Source organism: Ahaetulla prasina, chromosome 1, assembly GCF_028640845.1.
Source record: "Ahaetulla prasina isolate Xishuangbanna chromosome 1, ASM2864084v1, whole genome shotgun sequence".
Taxonomy (NCBI): domain Eukaryota; kingdom Metazoa; phylum Chordata; class Lepidosauria; order Squamata; family Colubridae; genus Ahaetulla; species Ahaetulla prasina.
In genome coordinates, this window is record NC_080539.1 from 45,627,510 (window position 1) to 45,645,454 (window position 17,945).

Here is a 17,945-nt window from a genome sequence, read left to right on the forward strand (position 1 = left end):
ATATGTAATGAAATCGTATAATTGAGGATAACAGAAACCTATGTTTTTGCAAGCCTTCAGCAATTGGACTATTGGATGTTCTAATGTAATCACCAACATCACTAATACAAAATCCTCTAAAACAAGGTGAGCAACGTGCAAACGTTTATATGTTGTTGTACTTCCATTCTCATAACCCTTGGTGAATAAAGCTGCTGGGCTTGGAATTTAAAGAAGGCCACAAACTGGCAAATAACTGAGTTCCAATCTACACACATAATTCCATGTAATAAAACGTAGCTCTATCCTGTTAGGGATCAGGAACTGATACCGTATTTATGTCATGAAAATAAATTTGGTTTTGTGTTTTGTTACGGATCAATATTGTCCTGTCATTTGTTTAAAGGTGAGCACAGTGTTCTTCGATTTTCAAAGGAAAATTTGAGCATTTAACTTAATTATAACTCTATATTATTCCATAGAACTTTCAAGGGGGTCAGAAGGATTCTGATCAGCATTAAATCAGAACAGTATCATCAATTTACAAGCTTCAGTGCAGATCTGTCAAGCAAAATAGGTTCTTGGTTGCTACTGGCAGATTTTCATCAAGGTTCTTCATTTCCCTTGTTCTGTGTATCACGTATATGGTACAGTACATGTGAGACATCTAACTGCACTAATGAATATTGCTTTTACAATACAGTAGAAATAGGCAGAAGTAAGGTTTGTAGGAACTACTTTACATTTTACAAGAAACCTGAGTTTCTCCAACTGGAGTCTAGTGCAAAAGGATACTTGAAATTAAAGGATATTTATTATTAATAAATATTTTCACACAGAGATCTGTTTCTTATCCGATGTATATTGTGCTTTAATGGAGAAGGAAGAAAAAACAGCTGGTGCTATTGTTAAAACCAGCTGAAGTCAGAAATTCCCCTAAGTCCACTGCAAATGACTATCAGGACGGATATATCTGAGATTCCAGGCTGGTGGTGAATTCTAGGATTTGTGTTTCCAACGTATCAGGAGGGTACCAGATAATCTCAGAAAAGTGTTTCTCATTATTATTTACTTTATCACATAATTTTTCCTTCATTATTAAATATCCATACGCAGGTACGGAGAATGATCATCTTTGGGGGGAAAATTCAGATCTTTTTATAATTTTCTACCTTGGTTTAATTTAGCAGAAATCTATTGCATATTGTTTTCATTAATAATTCTACTTACTTGATCGAGTAAGATTTATTGAATGATTGGGTATTTATTTGCCTCTCTAACAAAAATAGAACCAAATGCTATTTTTAGACTTTTGGTGAAAGGTGACTTAGTGAGACATATAAAGAAAAAATATCCAGCTGCAGCAAATTATCTTCTTTACAAATACACAACTTTCAAGTTGTAAAAATAAATTACATCTTGGATATATCCTATCTCAGAAAGTCCCCTTTGCATGTAAAATGAGTCACTTCAAAAAGACTAATAAATAAGCATAGAGCAATAATACTCATATTTTGCCAGAGCATTGAAGAAGCTGACTTAAGTGCTGGTTAACAGTGTGTCTTGTGGCCCCTCCTTGTCCTTAGTGTTCAGCATCTTTCATTTTGGTCTGTGGGCCTCCACCAAAACTCAGATTACTACTCTTCTTTTCCTGCTTTGCCGTACTAGAGAGATCAATTGCAGTATCTTCCGAACTGTCCATTGAGATTAATTTATTAGTGGGGTTTCGTTCATATTCTGTCTGCTTAATTTTGAATTCCTCCTCGGGATGTTCAGATTTCCAGATGCCATTTCCTTTTTCCTCATTTTCAGGCTTTCTTATAATATTTATTGATTTTTTATGCATTCCTAAAATAAATAAAAAGTCAGTTATATTATACAATCATCCTGTTCCCAATAAATCAATGCAATGAGACAGTAACTCAATCCCTGGGCTACCTTATTGTACTACAGAGAAACAGGGAAAGAAAATGCCCCTTTCCTCCCTTTTTCCCCAACCCATAAATGGATTGGCATCAACCACACTAGAAGAGACATGAAATTAATGCAACAGCTTCTGTTTCATGTGGGTGAACACTTCTAGTTTAGGGTGAAAGCTAAAATATCAGTTTTCAAGAGGGGGGTCTTCTGGCTATGAATATCAGTTTAAAGGTAATGGTAAAGGTTCCCCTCGCAAGTATGTGTTAGTCGTTCCTGGCTCTAGGGGGAGGTGCTCATCTCCGTTTCAAAGCCGAAGAGCCAGCGCTGTCTGAAGATGTCTCAGTGGTCATGTGGCCGGCATGACTAAACACCAAAAGGGCACAGAACGCTTATCTTCCCACCAAAGGTGGTCTCTATTTTTCTACTTGCATTTTTTTTTTACATGCTTTCAAACTGCTAGGTTGGCAGAAGCTAGGACAAGTAACGGGAGCTCACCCCATTACACGGCACTAGGATTCGAACTGCTGAACTGCCAACCTTTCGATCGACAAGGTCAGTGTCTTAGCTGCTGAGCCACCAATCAAAAGATCGGCAGTTCAGCATTTGAATCCCTAGTGCCCCGTAATGAGGTCCCTTGAATGTCAACTTAAGTTATAATAAAGAGGAAGCTCTCTTTTTTTTGTTTGTTTGTTTACATTTATATCCCGCCCTTCTCCGAAGACTCAGGGCGGCTTACAGTGTGTAAGGCAATAGTCTCATTCTATTTGTATATTTACAAAGTCAACTTATTGCCCCCCCAACAATCTGGGTCCTCATTTTACCTACCTTATAAAGGATGGAAGGCTGAGTCAACCTTGGGCCTGGTGGGGCTTGAACCTGCAGTAATTGCAGGCAGCTGGTTTTAATAACAGGCTTCTTACAGCCTTGAGCCACCACGGCCCTGTGGTTTCTCACCCAAACCACCGCACAGGGTTGTTGTTGTGGGGAAAATAGGAGGAAAGAGTATTATGTATGCTTGCTATCTTTTTACTTATAAAAGTAAAACAAGTGGAATAAAAAAAATCTAATGTATACATACATATTGTTCTGTAACTCACTCTACTTTTCTATGAAATTATGAAGATCCATTAACATTTCTCAAACCTGAAAACTGCAGATTATATGAATGGTAAGAAATATCGAATTCCACTACTCACACAAATTTAGTCTTCTTATAACAGAAAATGTTATGGGTAAGCTATAGGCAGAAAATAAGTTTAAAATAGTGTGTATTGTGAGTGTGTATGTCTGCATGTGTTTTGCACAGACATTTTCTGGTGAGTCATATGGACACTAAATGACTTACATAGACAGATATGTGCACACATAACCATACACATAGATAATCCTCAATTTATGACCACAATAGCAACCAGAAAATTCCTTATTGAGCATTAAGGTTGTTAAGTGAGACATCATGTGACTGCACTTGATTTTATAACCTTTTGCTGTATAGTTGGCAAGTGAATCACAGTCATTATAACATCAATAGAGCACTGCACACCAGACCAACTAGACACAAGAACAGTTTTTTCCCGAAGGCCATCACTCTGCTAACCAAATAATTCCCTCAACACTGTCAAACTATTGACTAAATCTGTACTACTATTAATCTTCTCATCGTTCCCATCATCCATCTCCTTCCACTTATGACTGTAACTTTGTTGCTTCTATCCTTACAATTTATATTGATGTTGTTTCCTGATTGCTATTTGTACCCTATGACTATCATTAAGTGTTGTACTTTATGATTCTTGATGAACGTATCTTTTATGTACACTGAGAGCATATACACCAAGACAAATTCCTTGTGTGTCCAATCACACTTGGCCAATAAAAAGATTCTATTCTATTCTATTCTATTCTATTCTATTCTATTCTATTAAGCAAGACATCAGGTGACTGCAACTTGCAAACTTCCAAATCAACACGTTCACTTTGTTTGTCAAAAGCCATCTTGGAAGGTTATAATGGTGATCACATCACTATGAGACGCTGCGACTAATGTAAATGCTTGATGGCAGCCAAGCACCCAAATCATGATCATGTGACCTCAGGGATACTATGACAATTGTAAGTTTAAAGACCAGTTATAAGTCACTTTTTTCAGTGCTGTCCCTGTTGCTAAACAAATGGTCACATGTCAAAGACTACTTGTACAGACACAATATAGGATTCTTGTTAAGGGGAGATCAGTTACCCTCCATTAGTTTTAGAAGGCAGATTTAATAACCTCTATGTTACCAAATGTAACATTTTGAAGGGTCATTCTACTGCTAGTGATTATTTTAACCCCTGAGTGAAAGAAGGAAAAAGATACTTTCAACAGGAAACAGTAGTACTTAGTCATTTGTCTACTTAGTAATTTTAATCACCTATACATTAACAACTCTACAGACACGCTTACCCAATAGCCAAGGGGCACAGGAACCAACCATTCCACTTTTGGCAGAATTGATAATTGATTCTGGAAGTGGGATGGAGTGCCTCACCATGGCACCGTAGAGACCATATTCGGCCATCACACTACTGCGGCCCCAACATTTCTCACGCTTCCGCCACTTGGCTCTTCGGTTCTGAAACCAAACCTTTCAAAAGTAGAACCAGAAGCACACATTTAACAATATATATGTGTCCATGTGCATGAGTGGGGTTGAAATTATTGAAATTATTTATAATTTAATTCAATACAATTGATGGAAAGCCCCCCACCCCCACCCCATGCATTGAATACTTTCTCCATTTTGGTCAATTTTGCAGGTAGACACTTAGTTTAGGAGAGGGGGGGACACATCACTATTTTGTACCAAACAATAAGCAGCCGTGTGTACATAGAGAAAGTTTGGCATCGCTTTTCAAATCAGGATTCAGATGAGAAAGTTTAAAAGAACAGCTATACTCTAGGATTTCATTATGATATCTTATTTAAGGTGGGTTTTTTTAACCTTAACCATGAACAACCAATTTTGGGGAATTCAGTGGGCCTCTCCCTCTGTAAATATACCAAAAAGCAGCCAAACGTTCTCTATTTCCAAAGGTTAGACCCACAGGCCTATTTGTATTTGGTCGTTTTTCAAGTCAACCCTGAGGTAACGGATTGACTTGAAAACCTTGGGATAAAGTATGTTATAGGTTGCACTAATATCTGACCGATGTTTTTCTGTAGATCTAAAAAGCTTCCTCAGTCTAATTGGACTTATGTTGAATAACAGTCAAATGACCAGTAGATTATTTAGCCTAGCCTTCTATCCTGTGGCAGATTTGTTAAGATAGCATGATTTCTTAAATACTTTAATCTAGCCTCCCCTTAACCTATAAATGTCAATTTCAAATGGTTCTCAATTGAATTCTCCCCAAGCAGGAGAGAATTATTATTTTTAGTATTATTTTTAGTAATAAAAAATCAATTCTAGATGTGATTTGCAATAGCAACTACTATAGAGCCACCCCTTGTCCTGGAATGTCTGCATGATACAGTCAAAAAAATTAAGATAGCAGTCATGATGGTTCATTCAAATCCTTGAACGTGTGAACATGTCACACGTGTGACACACACATAAAAACAGAGCATTGATCACACGGTCACAGCTACCATCTTGCTATTTTGACCACACCCCATGGATACCCCTGCCCTTCTCCCTTCTTAGTTTTCAACTTTGAAAATACTTCAATGTTTTCTGTAAAACCATCTTGCAAACTTCAAACTTAGGTAGGTCTGGAAGGGTTTGGGCCTTGCATTTGTCTACTGCATCAAAGAAATCCAATGGCTCGAAAAACAAAACAACCTACCTGTATTCTGTCCTCTGGCAATTCAGTTTTCATAGCTAACATTTCTCTGGAATACACATCCGGGTAATGAGCTTCATTAAAAGCCTTTTCCAGTTCTTCCAGCTGATGGGCAGTAAACACAGTTCTATGGGGACAAAAATAAATACTGTCCAGATTAGGTTGCCCATGCAGCATCTTAAATAAGAAATATGCTCCTGTAGAACCAAATTTATAAAGTAAATGTTGTGTTTAATCTAGTGGGGTCCTTAGTGCTTGTTGAGCTTGATTGTTTTCTTGCAGATGTTTCATTACCAAAGAAGGTAACAGCATCACTACTATAGTAGGGAGCAAAAACAGCCTTTTTAAAAAGTGTGGAACCTCTCCTCCCTAATCATCCCCAACTAGTTTACCACAGGGAAAAGTGGTGATCCAGCACAACACTATTCCGCATTCTCTTCTGAGTGCCCCTCGGTGTTGATGATATCAAAAGCTGCCAAGAGGTCAAGTAGGCAAGAACTGATGTAGAACCCCCATCTCATCCACACCAGAGTTCATCCAAAAGCATGACCATTACTGTTTCAGTGTAATATACACAAGTCTGAATGCTGACAGAAAAGGATCCAGATAATCTGGTTCAGCCACTTCCTCTGAAACTGTTGCATAACCATCTTCTCAATCACCTTCCCCAAACAGGGGAAATTAGATGATGGACTAAAATTGTTCACTCTGGTGGGGTTAAGTGATGGCTTCCTGAGAAGGGACAAATCAAATCTTCTTTAAGAGGTAAAGAAAGCCCTCACTCAAAAAAGAGTTAGCCACTTCTAGAACCTAGTCATACAACACCCCCTGGGTCACTTTAACAAGCCAGTAAGGGCATAGATCTAAAGAACAGATGCCTAAGCACACAGTTTTAAGGACCTTGTCCACTTCCTCAAGTCCAATAGGTTCAAACTGTTTCCAGATAACTGGGCAATATTCTTTCCTATAACGAGGCTGGTGTCCTACTGTGAGCAAATCTAAGTGACTTTCTCCAGCTGACTGTGAATAAATTCCTCTTCATGTCCCTGCAACAGGTCTTCTAAGCCTCCTTTACCCAAAATGGTTCTTATTACTCAAAAAGGGCTACAGGGCAGCTATCTGCAGATGCAATAAGGGCGAAGTACTAATGCTTCACCACTCTTAATGCCACAAAGTAGGACTTAATCATGGTTCTATACAGCTTCAGATGGATCATGCAGCAGATCAACAGGAACAATTCCCAGCTCCCTCTGAAACCCATCCAGGTCCATCAGTAATGGGGGACAGACTAATCTAACGGCTCTCACCTCCCTGCAGTGGCACTAAAAAAGTCACATGGAAATCAGGGTGTGATATGACCAAGACAAAGACAACACAAAAAGCTCCCCCAATTTCAGCTCACAAAGCCACTACTCTGACAGGAACATCAGATCTGGTATATGACTGCTGTTCCATGTTGGGTTCTAGATGATCTGGGATAAGCCCATGGTCATCTTGGTGACCATGAATTCCAGAATTACCTCAGATCCTCCTCACAGAGAAGACAGGTTGAAGTTCCCCAGAACCATAAGTCTGGGGAATTCTACTGCCAACTGAGAAATGAAGTCAATTTGCTCAGGCAGGGGAGTTGCTATACAGCAGAGAGTTTGGTGAATCCCAACTGATCCTTAGAGCCCAATTTAATGAATAGGGTCTCACATCCAGTGATCTGTGATCCAGCTCCCTTTAAAGCTGTAAGATTTCCAGATGAAAATCATCACAGCCCCATCCCTACCCTAAAACTCTGGTTAATGCCAAACCCCAAACCCAGCTGGGCATATCTCTAAACGGATTGGAGCCTACATTACAACCCAGGTTGGCCCTCTTCTTCTTCTTGTTGTTAGTCGCGAAGTTGTGTCCGACCCATCACGACCCCATGAACAACCTTCCTCCAGGCCTTCCTTTCCTCTACCATCCTCTGGAGTCCATTTAAGTTCACGCAGACTGCTTCAGTGACTCCATCTAGCCACTATATTCTCTGTCGTCCCATTCTTCTTTTGCCCTCAATCTTTCCCAGCACTAGGCACTTCTCCAGTGAGTCCTTCCTTCTCATTGTGGGACTTCTTACAGTCTGACGTGGCATTTAAAAGTAACAGCCAAAAAGCAGGGCTACTGAAGGCCTGCTGATAGGGTACCAGGCTTGAGACCGTGAAATGAGCTGCAATGTAAAACTGGTATAAAACAACTTTCTTGCATTCTCTGAGGGCAGCCCACTTCCTGCCTCCCATCATATCTCCCTCTGTCTTTCACATTCATAATTCTATTATCCACTTCCATATACACCCCAAAAGGCAATGTAATCATATATTACAAAACCATTGTAACAATTTTTGGAATATTAATGCAACATATCCTAATACTAATACAGAAGATATTGCAGCTATGCTCCCATATATCTAGCACGAGTTGCTTTTTGTACCTGTGACGTCGTTTCTTTCTCTTGATCTGAGAGTCAGATGCCTTCAGGTTGTTCTTGTCCCCTGATAAACTGTCTTCATCTGTTGAACATATTGATGGATAATGGAGGAGAGGAAGGGAGAGGGGAGAAGAGATGTGTCAAATCTTTTTTCACTGTAAGCATTGGTCCATACAGTACAATAGGATTGTTTTATATATTTCTGTTTTCCTTCTATAGTCCTACTTTTAAAAATAATTCTCAGTTTTCCTTTTTCTTAGAAAAATGAATCAAGATTACAATTAAATTTTAAAATTTTTTTTAAAGTCACAATTTTTAAAACATCTATAGTAAAAGCATTCAACAGTAAAACCAGAAAAATAAATGACCACACAAACATACTAATAACCTCTTCATCAATTCCTGATATATCAATAACCAAGAAACAAAGTTCATCTTGGACAGCAACCAGTATTGGCAAATAACCAGCACTGATTAAAACTACTCTTCCTATTGTTAGGAATATAGATCAGCCAACTCTACCTATGTCCATGCTTAGGAAAAAGAAATGGGTAGGGCCATGTATTTCAAACCCCATAACTTTAAGATGTATGGATTTCAACTTCCCAAATTTCCAAGCCAGCATGTAGGGATTAAGGAGTACTGGCAGAAACTCTGGCTGTTCAGCACCAGGAGAACAGCTAGAATAAATGAGCCAATTTCTGCAAAGCTAATGTAAGAATAGAATTGGAGGCAATCCAACCAGTTTACCAAAAGATCAAAAAAAAAAAAAGGAAAGGAAAATAGAATGAGCCATGCTGATCCCACCAAGAACCATCCCCAAGCACAGCAAAGGTATCATCTTTTGCTTTTCTACATTAATGAAGGAATGAAGATATTCAAAATCAGAGATTATATGAAAATGATCACTCCCTATAATGCAACTATTTCAAACCACGTGAATTTCCTCTAATCCATAACTGGTTTATCTTCAAAATCTGCCTACTGGTTTTACCAAACCAAAGACGAAGATCTGTCTCTAATGCAATATTTTCAAAACTCCATAGTATCTTAGTACTTTCTTTTTCTTCACATGTACACCCTTTAATTTTTCTGTGATATCCTAATTTTTTCAGTGGTGAGTTCCATAACAGTGGAATTTGAATTTATTTGAATTTTTTTCCTAAATATCTGGCATACCACTCCTCCATTCCTCCAGAAGAACCAACATGCCTATTGTAGATGTATGACAAGGAACATGGGAAAAGAGAGTGCATGAGGCAAAAATATATATAATTTCCAAATTCTTGTGTAAATATTTAATATCTACAAGACAGTACAGGGGAGAAAATATATTTATTTTATTTATTTATTTATTTATTAAATTTTTATACCGCCCTTCTCCCGAAGGACTCAGGGCGGTGTACAGCCAGAATAAAAACAAAATATATACAATTTAAAACAACATTTAAAAAGAGCAAATTTTAAAGGCTGATTATTAAAATTTAGATTTAAAAATTTAAAATAATTAAGAATACCCAATTAAAATTCAACACTAATTATGCCAGTCCCGCTTTAATAAATAAATATGCCTATTGTAGATGTATGACAAGGAACATGGGAAAAGAGAGTGCATGAGGCAAAAATATATATAATTTCCAAATTCTTGTGTAAATATTTAATATCTACAAGACAGTACAGGGGAGAAAATATAAGTCAATGTATTGTCCCCTGCAGGAATGCTCCTATCTTACTCATCTCATTGATTCTTTTGAATTGAATATTTTTACATATCTCCATATCCCAAAGTCTTTCATAAAAATAGTCTCCTTAGAATTGCCCTTTGAAGAACTTGTGTAAATATATTCACACCACCCATATGGAAAAAATGTATATATATGTGTGTGTGTGTTCTCTTACATGTAAATATCTTGCTGTTCAGAAAGTTATGAAGTTTGCTACATAACATATAGTGTGGGAGATCAAAGCTAAATAGATTGAGGAAGAGATAAGGCTATCAATGGCTAATGAATATAATGGCGGTATCTTACTCTCAATATCAGAGAAAGTATTTTTAAATTAACCACTTTGAGTTGGCGGTACAGAAATGTGGAGCACAAATCAAACAAATAATAATAAACTGTTTCTGAACACCAGCTGCTGGGAAACAATAGCAGGAAGAAGCCACTGGGCTCATGCCCTGCTTGTGGACTTTCCATGGATATTTATGGAATACTGGGTCTTTAGATCTTTGGTCTACCTTATGTTCTACAGAGTAGCTGTTTATATCAGCCAGCCAGTTCCTTATTCAAACTGATTTTAGACTTGATCTAATTTTCTCTACTAAGCCCTGAAATTTGTGAAGTAGAAAGAGAGAGAGAGAGTCTTTGGACATGTAGTTTTTCACTATCCAAATCCTAAACATCTCCTTGGGTATTTTTATTGTCAGGAATTGACTTCCTTGTCAAAAGGCACTGGTAATGGAAATGAACTCTAGATTACATATAGAGTTGGCCACCTACAGACATGTGAGATCATATGAAGTGGATTAAGAATGGTAGTGCACAGTTGGTGGAACAAGCCATTAATTTCTCAAACACACACTCATATGCACTGAAGTTCAAGTTTATTTCACAAATATTTTATAAACCTGGCTGTAAACTATGTGCATGTTGTCCTGACTGAGTGCACAGATCCAATTGAACTCAATGGACATTGCTTACAAACTGACTAAACAGGATTGCTTTATTAATTTCAAAATGGTAGGGGTTGACTATTGTTACTGAAAAGCAAAGGAAGTTCCATTCCCCTTGCCTCAGACTGTTTATCACCTTTATTGCCTTTAAGTCTTTCATACTTCAGAAGAAGAATATCTCTATGTTTTTAGATAACACCAATGGAGGGGCGGGAAGATACTTAGAGCTACATTTATTAGATACAAGAAGCACCACCTTGAAATCCTTGTTCAAACTACCAAGCTCTCATCCGGCTATGGTGAAGGCCATATTTCTTGGCCTAAAACACGGGACAAGAATTATAGATTTAAAATGCTTCTCTTAGGTCTTTTCCCCGCTTACAGTTTACCGTGATAGAATCATACCCAGACAACACATTAACCTTATCTCCAGCTATGAATGAAACAGATTTAAACTGTCACTAGACGTACCCATCTGCAAGCACTATTTCCCCCCCAAACACTATACCAGCACAGCTCCAGTTTGTGCGTAGTGTTTTGAGATGAACCGACTTATTCTAGGTGTAACAAAATGTGTACTTTGGAAATACTGAAAAGTATGGTGATGATCTTTCCTCTGTTTAGTAGCTATTTTTTTCCTGGGCCTTTTTTTCCTCGTCTATTATGTTTGTTTACTGATATGTTTATTTACTGAAATCTTTTTATACCAATTACTGTCTTCATTCCATATTTTTATATAGCTCAATTTTGCCTCAGACTAGAGAACTCTTTTATTTGGAGAAGAATGGGGAGGGGGTTAAACACTCTGTTTTAACAGTATTCTGAAATACATCTTTATCTTAAGATGCAGCAAACCCACTTTTCTACATTTCAGTGTCCTCAAAATAATGAGTGTTGCACTGAGTTTTTGTTATTTGTTTGCCAGTTTTCCTATATTTGTCAGTTTCAATCTTTTCTTTTCTCCTCTTTCCATGAAGTGATGGAGCTGCTTATTCAGCAGCTTGTCAATTTTTTTTATCCGCTAGATCAGACCTAGCTAGTTGGAAAACAGGACAAGGTCTGTCTTCCTCTTCCTTGGGTAATTTTTGCCCTGTTGTCTTCCCATATGTTTCTTCATTTTGCATTATTTTCAGCTGGGAAATGCCCAAAGGGGGTATGGAAAGAAAGGCAAACAAACCAGCCTAGAGAACTTGATGCAGAGTTTTGAAGTCAGTCCCCCTCCAATCTTGCTGCAGTAATCTGATTTTTCCCATTTAGTTATTTGTTGTAAAATGAAAATTGATCACTTTGCCTGACACATCATACCATCTTGCCTGACACTCAGTCACAAATTTGTTGCATATTATCACGGGATAATATGCAACAGAAGCAGGACAGAAATCAGCAAGAGAAAGGGCAAATTTTACTCCAGCATTACTTTAAAATACTGGTAGATGTCAGGTTACAATGGCAGTTAGGACTGGAATTTAATGCAGTCGTAAAGCATGATGTCATATGACTGCACCACTGAGTAGCAGCAATTCCAGCAGTCCCAGGTGTCTTTGTATCCCCAGAACTGGGTTGTTAAGCAGGAAGAAGCAGGAATCCCAGGCAAGCAGGTTGGTGGGTAAAAGTTACAGGTTAGCGCTAGCAACAGGGAGGCAGGTGCTTGTGGGTGGATGCAAGAAGCATATGCAGGTACCATGAGCAGGTGTGCTATGAGTGGGCACTAGGGAGCAAAAGTGGGTACTGCAGGTAAAGAAGTGGATGCAGCAGACAGGCATTCAGGAGTCAATAGTCATAAATTTGGGCTGGCCTGAATTTTGATCACATGATTTTGGGGGTGCTGTGATGGCTAGCACTTTGAGGATTGATTGTAAGTCCATCTTTCAGCCCCATTATATAACTTTGAACAGTCATTTAATGAATGGACATAATTGAAGAACTACCTACAGTTATTCTTTTTCCCCTCTCCCCCATTCTGACATAGTCCTAGGATAACATCAAAAAATCTGTTGGGTTTTGTCACTTTAGTAGTGAGTGAGGTATTTGGCAGTGACAGAAAACAAAGGCAATAGAGGAAGGAGTTTGGACTGGTAATGGCAGATTTTTTTTTCTGATTCAAGAATAGGTAGATACAATTTTATCAGTGGGGAAAGGTCTAAGACAGAAGGGCAGAATTCAGAGAAGCTAGCCACACTCTTATGAGCACAGGAAGTATTATTAACAGGCTTTATGATCCACAGGAATCAACAGGAAACCTCTGCCACTATCTCAGATATGCAGCAGGTACCAAGCAGGTTGCATTTCATAATTCATACTGCTTTTAAAGGCACACATTATTTAGGCATTTAAAAAGTATCCCTTTTCCATGCCAGATGGATCCATTTATTGTGGAATTTATGAATTGTGCCATGGATTTCTTTGGCCTTGATATAAAATAGGGTTTCTAAATGTAATTTTGGACTTCAGTAATGTGGTATCCAAATGCACACCTTGCCTGGTAGCACTTTAAAATCGATTGAGGCACGTGCCTTCCGGCAGCACAGAGACCTTCATCAGATACAAGGGAAAATGGTCCCAGGCTGTCAGGTCAACCACTAGGCTTACTACTAGAGGCTTGGAAATAAAGAACAGCAGATCCTCAGGGCTTGATTGGATCCCGCAGGGTTTTTCCTCTCCCCATTCTGACATAGTCCTAGGATAACATCAAAAAATCTGTTGGGTTTTGTCACTTTAGTAGTGAGTGAGGTATTTGGCAGTGACAGAAAACAAAGGCAATAGAGGAAGGAGTTTGGACTGGTAATGGCAGATTTTTTTTTCTGATTCAAGAATAGGTAGATACAATTTTATCAGTGGGGAAAGGTCTAAGACAGAAGGGCAGAATTCAGAGAAGCTAGCCACACTCTTATGAGCACAGGAAGTATTATTAACAGGCTTTATGATCCACAGGAATCAACAGGAAACCTCTGCCACTATCTCAGATATGCAGCAGGTACCAAGCAGGTTGCATTTCATAATTCATACTGCTTTTAAAGGCACACATTATTTAGGCATTTAAAAAGTATCCCTTTTCCATGCCAGATGGATCCATTTATTGTGGAATTTATGAATTGTGCCATGGATTTCTTTGGCCTTGATATAAAATAGGGTTTCTAAATGTAATTTTGGACTTCAGTAATGTGGTATCCAAATGCACACCTTGCCTGGTAGCACTTTAAAATCGATTGAGGCACGTGCCTTCCGGCAGCACAGAGACCTTCATCAGATACAAGGGAAAATGGTCCCAGGCTGTCAGGTCAACCACTAGGCTTACTACTAGAGGCTTGGAAATAAAGAACAGCAGATCCTCAGGGCTTGATTGGATCCCGCAGGGTTTTTCCTCTCAACCCGCGGTATGGGGCGGAGAAACCGCTTCTCTCCAGCTACTGTGAAACCTCTGTCCCCCAACAGGTCCCTCCGAAGGTGTTGGCCCCAGGCGACATAGGGACGGAGGAAGGGGCGCCTGGTTGGGGAATCAGGGCTGCAAAGTTGCTCGGCAAGTCGCTTTCTCCGCCAGCTTGAGAGACCCAAGTCAGGGGGCGGAATCGCTTACCGGAGACGGTCAACTTGGACTTCTCGGCTTCCGGCCCGTACCGGGGGTGCTGGTGCTGGTGCTCCGAGCGAGGCTGGAGGAAGGGGAGGTGCGCCGGCAGGAGACGAGGCGCCCCGGCGGGCTGCTGGGTGGCAAAGCCGCAGAGGAAGCCCAAGCCCAGCGGCAAGGGAGCGCCTCCGCCGCCGCCTCCTCCTCCTCCTCCTCCTCGACCCGCAGCTGGCCCGCCGCCTTCGCAGCTCGAGCCGGCCGGGGGCTGCAGCTCCGCCTCCAAGCCCAGGAGGTCCGTGATGGCGAAGCCCTTGGAGCGCAAACCGCCGCCGGCCCCGGCCGGGCTCCCCAAGCGCGCCTTCTCGTGGCCACAGGCGCTGCTGGGCGCCAGCGCGTTTCCTTTGGCTTTGCCCTCCGGGAGCTCCTCGCGGCCCGTCATGATGCTGATGCTGATGCTGATGCTGATGCCGCCGCCGCCAGTTGGGAAGGGGGAAGAGGCTCTCGGGCCGGAGCTTTATATCCCGCGCTCATCGGCGCCTGGATCCAATCAGAGGGGAAATGTGGGGAGCGACGGCGAAGGAGGGGGGGTGGACGACGGGCGCGCGGGGCAGCAACTGGTTTCCAATCCCGGATAATTAATTGCCACCTATTTGCCCGCAATCCGATCACCCTTTTCTCCCCACCCCTCCCCTCCCCGCCCCTCTTGCTGCTAGGACAGATTTTACTCCGCGTCGGAGCCGCTCTGAGCAAGGGCCCTCTGGGCTTTCATTGGGGCGGCGTGGCTGGGAGGGAGGCAGCTCCGTTTCTTCTCCCTCCCTTCAGCATCGGGGGAAGGCGGGCAGAGCTCGCAGCCGTCCACAAAGCGGAGAACGCAGGCAATGCGTTCAATGGCAATGGTTACGCCGCGACGCTGGCCTCTCAACAGCCCTGGATAGATTCACTCGGTTAAATAAGATTCCTTTCTGGATCTTTCCTGCACCAACAAAAGCACATTTCTGCACCGGAAAAGTAGAAAAAGTTTTGGGCTTCCTGATATCACACTTTGCCTCCAGAAGGAATTATCATGTTCTCCCACAGCTTTCTTGCTTCTGTTTTTAATGCCTTATGCACAGTCACTCATGCTCTCGTCACTTCTCGCCTGGATTATTGCAATGCTCTCTACATGGGGCTACCCCTGAAGTGCACTCGGAGACTCCAGTTAGTCCAGAATGTGGCTGCGCTGGTGATTGAGGGAGCACCACGGTGCTCCCGGGTAACACCTCTCCTGCGCAGTCTGCACTGGCTACCTGTGGTCTTTCGGGTGCGCTTCAAGGTTTTGGTTACCACCTTCAAAGCGCTCCATGGCTTAGGGCCCCGGGTACTTACGGGACCGCCTGCTGTTACCTTATGCCTCCCACCGACCCGTACGCTCTCACAGAGAGAGTCTTCTCCGGGTGCCGTTCGCCAAGCAATGTCGGCTGGTGGTCCCCAGGGGAAGGGCCTTCTCTGTTGGAGCACCTACCCTCTGGAACGAACTTCCCCCCCCCCCCGGTTTGCGCCAAATATCTGACCTTCGGACCTTTCGCCGGGAATTAAAACTTACTTATTTATCCAAGCGGGACTGGCCTGATTTTAAATTTGTTAAATTTTAAATTTTAAATTTTAAATTTTGTAATTTTATATGGGGTGTTTTTAGGTTGGGTCAATTGACGGTTTTAATTCGGCCATTATCGAATATGTATTTTAAATTGATATTTTAACTTTGTATATTTTTATTGTTTTATGTATGGCTGTACACCGCCCTGAGTCCTTCGGGAGAAGGGCGGTATAAAAGTTTAAATAAATAAATAATTAATAAATTAATAAATAATGGAATTTACTTTCTACGTTGGCTTTTTCAAAGTGAATTCAATGACCCCAGACTGGGGATTGGGACAAATCTCTGGTTTGATTTGTACAACATATGAACTCAAAACCAAACCAGGTGTGTTATGGATATGTTTCTACAACATTCTTGTTGGGTCAGTTTGGTCCACTGTATTGAGTGAACCCAGAAATTTGTAAAGTTTAGCAACAGTAGGCAGCAGCATACATGGGCGGTGTCAAAATGTCAGCAGATGAGACCCCGTGATCAGACCCTGATCCTTTTTAAAGGCTGTCACAGACATTTCAAAGGGTTGGGATTTCACATGTGCACTCCTGCCATCCTATTTCTTAATGATACCTTTTCAAATTATACTAACAAGAAGGAAGGCATTCTAACCCAAAGTACTCTGTATGTCAGTCAAACCGTTTTTTTTTAGAGTCCTAATAAAAAACATATAATTAGTCCTCCAATGAAATGAAGTAGATACAGAATAGCTGAATATGCAAGATAGGGTGTTACCAAAGTCATATTGAAATGGTTGTTGTTATTCTTTGTACACTATTTAGAGTCAATATACGCTATTGAATTCACTTCCCAGACTCGGATTGTTGTAGCACTATACCCACTGCTATTTGCTCATTTATTGGGCAAGAGGAATAGATATGTCACAGCCCCTTGTTTCTGGCACAAGAATTCATATGGTATCCAGTCTAGAAGCAAAGGAACTGAACAAGGATGCCGAAATAGTGATTCTAGATCCCCAGTGCGCGACCATTCACTGCCAACTCTAACTGCAGAGAGCTAAGATTCATCTGCAAATTGTATCTATCCAAGTCAGCATGGCAAAAAGTAGGCAATTCAGAAAGTCATCCCAAACAGGTTGTTTCATACAAGCAAACAATCAGGGCAAGGCTTAGCAGTGATAACCCATGCGGCAGACTGGCAGTCAAGGAGGGGAAAGAGCCTTAGATATAGGAATGGCTATGCAGATTTTTCAGGACCTTGGACAGTCCCATGAAAAAGACAGCATCTACTCTAGCCCTTTGCCATGCTGTATGTAGCCCAACATTTATGTCCTTTCCCACTTTGCTAGAAAATTAGTGATCTTTCAATAGACAGCAGTTTAAATGGACAGTCAGGAGTCATTCATTCTGTCATCTCTTCTCTGCAATGCCCACCTATAGTGGTGAGTGTGAACTGAATGTTCCCTCCATGTGGTTTAGTTAAGGAACTGCAAGACCTCAGAATCCCATTCTTTTCCTAAGGGGCTGTGGATGGCTCTGTTCTAATGGGCATTCCTACCCTTCCTTTTAACACATCGCACAAACTTCTCTGTCTAGTAGAACTTCCACATTATCTATTCCTTTCCATTTCACTTGTATAGAATGCTCATACTTATTTTGTTTTGGGAAGATTTAAAAATATATAACCAATAGAATAAATTCAGTCAAACATCAGTTAAAGAATAGCATCCACGAAAACTTGGAACATAATCCCTGGAATTTTCAGTGAGACATAGATTACTAGAAAAATAGCATACATCTAACAAAAGGTATTTGTGATATTTAACCTGTTGAAGCTGTTCAGTGTGCCCTACTTTTCCTTTTATTTCTTTTTTTCTCTTCTTTTTCTTTTCTTCTATGATTGATAACATCTATGTGTAAAATGATTCATGTCTTCAGAT

General features: G+C 40.6%; 1 protein-coding gene across 1 annotated transcript; it reads right to left on the bottom strand.

Moving 5' to 3' along the window:
* Positions 1–1,561: 1,561 nt before the first annotated feature.
* VSX1 (visual system homeobox 1) lies at positions 1,562–14,854 on the bottom strand. The gene is made up of 5 exons (XM_058164877.1): positions 14,428–14,854; positions 8,183–8,261; positions 5,728–5,851; positions 4,346–4,526; positions 1,562–1,827 (listed from the first exon to the last, which is right to left on the bottom strand). The coding sequence occupies exons 1-5, from the start codon at positions 14,852–14,854 to the stop codon at positions 1,562–1,564; spliced, it is 1,077 nt and encodes a 358-aa protein (XP_058020860.1).
* Between the last annotated feature and the right edge of the window lie 3,091 nt (positions 14,855–17,945).